This window comes from Anabrus simplex, chromosome 1 (assembly GCF_040414725.1).
Source record: "Anabrus simplex isolate iqAnaSimp1 chromosome 1, ASM4041472v1, whole genome shotgun sequence".
Lineage (NCBI taxonomy): Eukaryota > Metazoa > Arthropoda > Insecta > Orthoptera > Tettigoniidae > Anabrus > Anabrus simplex.
Genome location: NC_090265.1, coordinates 96,752,107 through 96,758,106, shown reverse-complemented (window position 1 = coordinate 96,758,106; position 6,000 = coordinate 96,752,107). Strand labels below are relative to the sequence as shown.

The window sequence follows — 6,000 nt, the reverse complement described above, 5'->3', positions numbered from 1 at the left end:
AGTTGAAGTGTCTTGTGATATTTAAAGAACGGTGGTGTTACCCATGTGGTCTGTTTGAAAGGGACATAATTCATTACACGCTTTATTGTGAGAAATGAAATAGACTAAAACGTGACAAAGATAATATAAGGGGATTTTTATCAGCAATGTGTATCTATCTTATCGTGAAGATTTTTACAATAGCAAACCACTAGAAGATGATACTCAAGTTTACGTCATATGTTCTCGGTAGCGAGTGACAGTCATCTGTTCACTCGAGGTTGGAGTGGGTTGCTGACCAAGTTCCTTGTGTGTGTGTGTTTGTGTGTTTAGGAGTGGACACGTTCTCTCGGTTATTTTAGACAGTGGTGAATACCAGTGCCTTAAAGAACAAGTTTAGTGATTCTTTGAATACGATGGATGACCAGTTTCTCTGCCTTCAAAGTCCCCAGCTCTACCATCAACTGGCACATCACAATAGTGGTTATATGAACTATCACACTTCATCACCTCAGTACTATGACAACAGTGGTAATAATAACTTCATTTTACCTCCGACACCTCCCTCTCCATCAGGGATGCTGCCCCCACCATCGTACTCTAACGAAACTTCGTCATGGAATACCTATTCTTACCAGCCAGAAACACCGACGTACTTCAATCCCGTAGAACAGACATCGCACCCCCAACAGCAGACTGAAGCGCCGTACAGCGAACCGTTGACACTTCTAAGCCTACTTCAAGGAAACAATACGAAGTTTAGAACTTGTACGGATTTCCCAACTCCTGATATGAACATTCTAGAAAACGCTGTGCCTTCACCTAGTTTCTCGGAAAATAGAACCAGCTGCAGTAGCTCCGGCGATGATTTACTCGATTTTGATATTTTCCATAGTGGTCATGAGAGTGAAAATAACTCCCCGGCTTTCAGTTCTAAACATCATTCTGGTTACCATGATAGCATGTTCAGCACGGACAACTTTGAGTATCATATGGCAAACTCCGACACTCGCGAACCAAGCCCCCAAGTCAAGCAAGACCTAGTGAGAGAACAGTCTCCCTTTCACCTGCTCGAGGACTCCAGAACACCGGGATATGAGCAATACGCTCCGTGCCAGACGAACCGGCCCGTTAGCCTGCTCCTGGAGGCTCTGGGACACGCACCAGGACAGCAGGAGCTGAATTCGCCCTCCCAATGCAGCGACGCCGGTAAGATTATTATTATTATTATTATTATTATTATTATTATTATTATTATTATTATTATTATTATTATTATTATTATTATTAAGTGTGGTGAATTGTCAAGGCAGAACAACTTTATTTTCAAGGCACGTTCATTGCTCTAAAATGTGTATAATATAGACATAATATTTTGGTTATTGAAATTGTGTACCTTATCGTGAATAATTGATATTATTTGTTTATTCGAGAAATATCTTTCTTTAAATATTTTGCTTATTTTTCATATTTTCTAGTATATTTCGACACTGTTTTTTTTCTAGTTGCTTTACGTCGCACCGACACAGTTAGGTCTTATGGCGACGATGGGACAGGAAAGGGCTAGGAGTGGGAAGGAAGCGGCCGTGGCCTTAATTAAGGTACAGCCCCAGCATTTGCCTGGTGTGAAAATGGGAAACCACGCAAAACCATTTTCAGGGCTGCCGACAGTGGGGTTCGAACCTACCATCTCCCGAATACTGGATACTGGCCGCACATAAGCGACTGCAGCTATCGAGCTCGGTTTTCGACACTGTAATTATCAAGTTATTTTCATTTGATTTTTTTACATTATACAGATGTTTTGTAAATATTTAAAAACAAAAGCCAGATTCTGAATATCATAATCTTCCATTCATTCGTTCATAATTTCGTTTCGGCCAACTGTCATTTCAACAGTCTCCTTCTTGGGGCTTTGGCATCTGCCTGGTACTGCCGCATTTGTTCTCCGTGTTGATCCTTTCCTTCATACGTATGTTCATGACTTTCTTGCTTTTCTTGAAAATCCTGTCATACTTGAAGATTTTTTTTTTTTGCTACTTGCTTTACGTCGCACCGACACAGATAGGACTTATGGCGACGATGGGATGGGAAAGGCCTAGGAGTTGGAAGGAAGCGGCCGTGGCCTTAATTAAGGTACAGCCCCAGCATTTGCCTGGTGTGAAAATGGGAAACCACGGAAAACCATTTTCAGGGCTGCCGACAGTGGGGCTCGAACGTTGAAGATTTTCTTCAGTGGGACACGCAACAGGATATTTTTATTATTATTATTATTATTATTATTATTATTATTATTATTATTATTATTATTATTATTATTATTATTAGAGTGCGAGTTGCTATGACACGACATCTGTTTACTATTAAGACAAGTACAACTTTTAACCCATTAAATACCAGTTTTGTTCCGCAATACTTTATGTAACTTTTAGTGAAAATACATCAGTAAATACGAAATAGGGTACTAAATCCCGCTTTGGGCGAGGACGGTAGAATACACCCACGGTATCTCCTGCCTGTTGTCAAAGGCGACTAAAATAGGGCTAGGGAGCGTTGGTTGGGGACCACGTGTTCCTAGCTGAGTCTCGCATTGCTTCCACTTGCTTGTGTCAGGCTCCTCGCCTTTATCTTTCGTATCTGACCTTCCTTGATCAACTCTTGTTATTTTCCGACCCTGATGGTATTAGTTTCGTGAGGCCTAGAGATTCTTTCATTTTCACTTCCTTCGTGAACCTTCCCTTTACTTTTTTCCGATCTTCGAAGTATCGGACCTCTTCCATTTTCCTTCCGATTAGTGTTAATACAGGATGGTTCCCCAGCTATAGGTACTTCCTTTAGAAACAATAATCACCACCACCACTACCACCACTACAAGGTACTAAATTTTAAAATTCGTCTAGCAATATATTCTTAATGCAGAAATCTATGTATTAATAACAGAATGTCTGTTTTGAGAGCGCTGTTACTCATGTTAGTTAATAGCATGGTGCGAAATCAGAAAGAAATGGTGAGGAGGAAAGAAAGACCATATAGTGTTTATTTCAGGTGGTATCCGGCGGGGGAGGGGGTATATAACTCCGCGGTAAGTAAATTACCCCTTCCCCCAGAAAAATGTAAATTTTAAAACCTATGGTTTGAATTCTGTTGTTATAACAATAATGATACACATTGGAAAGTTATTTCGTTCGTACACTCCTTAAATGAATATTGTACTATTTGCTGCCTACCGGAAACTACGACTGCTAAAATGTTTTCATTCCTCCCCTGAAGGGGGAGGCGGGCCTCTGAGACGGTGACGCCGTCTCTCAGGCCGGGAGATTTGTTACGGTGAAGGAGATGCTCGGAGAAGGTGAGGAGGGGGTTGGCGGCCGTTGCCTGTACTAGGAACTGTTCCGGCATTCGCCTTAGTGCAGGAGAATGAAAATCACGGAAAACCATTCTCAGGACAGCCGACGGTTGGGGCCAGCCGTGAGGCCACGTTTTCCCGAATGCGGAGGCGTAGAGCCACGGTAGAGCCCTGGCAACTAAAGGGCCGAGACCCACTCATCATCTACCGACGTATCGGAAACACACCGTCTGCAAGAAGTACAGGAGCGGAGCGATGACAAGGGAGGAGAGCTTCAAGTAAATTATATTTTTGCCCGGGTTTCAGATGGACTTCATAGAGTGAAAAATGAACAGTAGGCTGCAGGTGCGGAGGTGCCACCGCTACGTTACTTTATTGCTCAAGGCCAGGCAGTCATTCTATTATTTCTATATTGTGTGCATTATTACTGGTGTTTTTATGAAAATATCATCATCATCATCATCATCATCATCATCATCATCATCTGTTTACCCTCCAGGTTCGGTTTTTCCCTCGGACTTAGCGAGGGATCCCACCTCTACCGCCTCAAGGGCAGTGTCCTGGAGCTTCAGACTCTTGGTCGGGGGATACAACTGTGGAGTATGACCAGTACCTCGCCCAGGCGGCCTCACCTGCTATGCTGAACAGGGGCCTTGTGGAGGGATGGGAAGATTGGAAGGGATAGGCAAGGAAGAGGGAAGGAAGCGGCCGTGGCCTTAAGTTAGGTACCATCCCGGCATTCGCCTGGAGGAGAAGTGGGAAACCACGGAAAACCACTTCGAGGATGGCTGAGGTGGGAATCGAACCCACCTCTACTCAGTTGACCTCCCGAGGCTGAGTGGACCCCGTTCCAGCCCTCGTACCACTTTTTAAATTTCGTGGCAGAGCCGGGAATCGAACCCGGGCCTCCGGGCGTGGCAGCTAATCACGCTAACCACTACACCACAGAGGCGGACTTTATGAAAATATGCACAGTAAAAACATTAATTTCAGTAATATAGGTGTTCTGCATTTTTCTCATTATTTTGTAATGAGAGAATCCCCCTCCCTGGGCAGTTTTAGTGGGGAGGAACCTTTGAGATAAAATCGTCCGTGGGGGGGGGGGGGGGACTCTCCCTTTCACACCCCGGTTAATAGGCACAAACCATTTTTTACTTACGATAGTCTACTAGGTATAAATGTAGTGCTGCTAACTTGACGTATCCCATGACTTCAATTAGAAGATAACTGCTGAATTTGTACTGCTGGAATTATGAAAGCTGTAGTGCGATATTATTAAGGCAACAACCTATGGACGATTTGCCGATTAATGAGTTACAAATACCGTGCTTATCTGATAAGGGAACAAATATTTTGCCACAAATAGCACCAAAACATGCAGAGTGTATGATTCAGTAATACAATAATTCAGAAATTGGGACATTTAAACTCATTTAAATTGGGACTGAAGCACTGTTATCAAATTAGGACACTGTATTTTCATGGGTGAGGAGGAGGTGGGCGGTATGGGTACCGTACTGGCGCAGTAGTCCAGACAATCGGCTGTCAACGTGAGTAACAGAGTTCGAATACTGTAGAGGTTTTCAGTAGGAATAGTGCATTTCAATAGTGAAAAGCATTCGTTGTAATGAGTGCTCCACCGACCTCACATAAACGAGAGAAGATGGGATTGAAAATAATTTGAAGAGGTCACACTGATTAATAATGCAGATTTTATAGGGTGCCAATTCATGATTAATTGCCGCTTGTGAAATACTTTCCTTGAATAAATTATTACTTGTTATATTTTTATCTTTTATGCTGTTGCCTGGGGTTGTTTTAATTGAGCTCTGGAGATAAACAGTAATGTGAACTTTCAACCACCGGGTGAGTTGGCCGTTCGCGTAGAGGCGCGCGGCTGTGAGCTTGCATCCGGGAGATAGTAGGTTCGAATCCCACTATCGGCAGCCCGGAAGATGTTTTTCCGTGGTTTCCCATTTTCACACCAGGCAAATGCTGGGGCTGTAACTTAATTAAGGCCACGGCCGCTTCCAACTCCTAGGCCTTTCCTCTCCCATCGTCGCCATAAGGCCTATCTGTGTCGGTGCGACGTAAAGCCCCTAGCAAAAAAAAAACTTTCAACCTGATTGATTCCTGCCAGTCCCTTTGCAAATCCAATTCGTAAGTGGCAAAGTATTTCATAGAATTGAGAAAAAAGATATAACCATTCTGTCTTAATATTTTTAAAATGATGATCACTCTTCATAATACGAAGTGTCGGTTCTTTCGCGCAGTATACAGTAACATACATCCTGACCACGACAACTGGGGCAGTTATTGACGATGTAGTAACTGAAAGAAGAAGAAGAAGGATGTTTTTTGGGGGAACCTCTTAAATTAAATTTCGTAATTGACAAGCTATTAAAATGGGATTATTTTATCATTGTACAGAAAGTTGAAAAAATCGTTAACAATGGCTAGGATCTGGTTAGCTGTAATAATAATAATAATAATAATAATAATAATAATAATAATAATAATAATAATAATAATAATAATACTTTTATTTAAAGATGTAGCACACAAATCGTGCATAGAGTTGAGAACAAACTAGAATTATCATGTAGCCTATACTGTCATCACCCACTTTTACAAAAAATATCAATAGAAGATCTCCGATTTGATTTACATAGTCT

General features: G+C 42.1%; 1 protein-coding gene across 1 annotated transcript in view; it reads left to right on the top strand.

Moving 5' to 3' along the window:
- The first annotated feature begins 249 nt into the window (after nucleotides 1-249).
- The window catches only part of LOC136862050 (homeobox protein MOX-2), a 102,447-nt gene continuing 96,696 nt past the window's right edge, over nucleotides 250-6,000 (top strand). Inside the window, exon 1 of the mRNA XM_067138860.2 lies at nucleotides 250-1,188. Within this exon, the coding sequence (XP_066994961.2) occupies nucleotides 396-1,188 (793 nt within the window). The 5' untranslated portion in view covers nucleotides 250-395. The remainder of the gene's footprint in view (nucleotides 1,189-6,000) is intronic.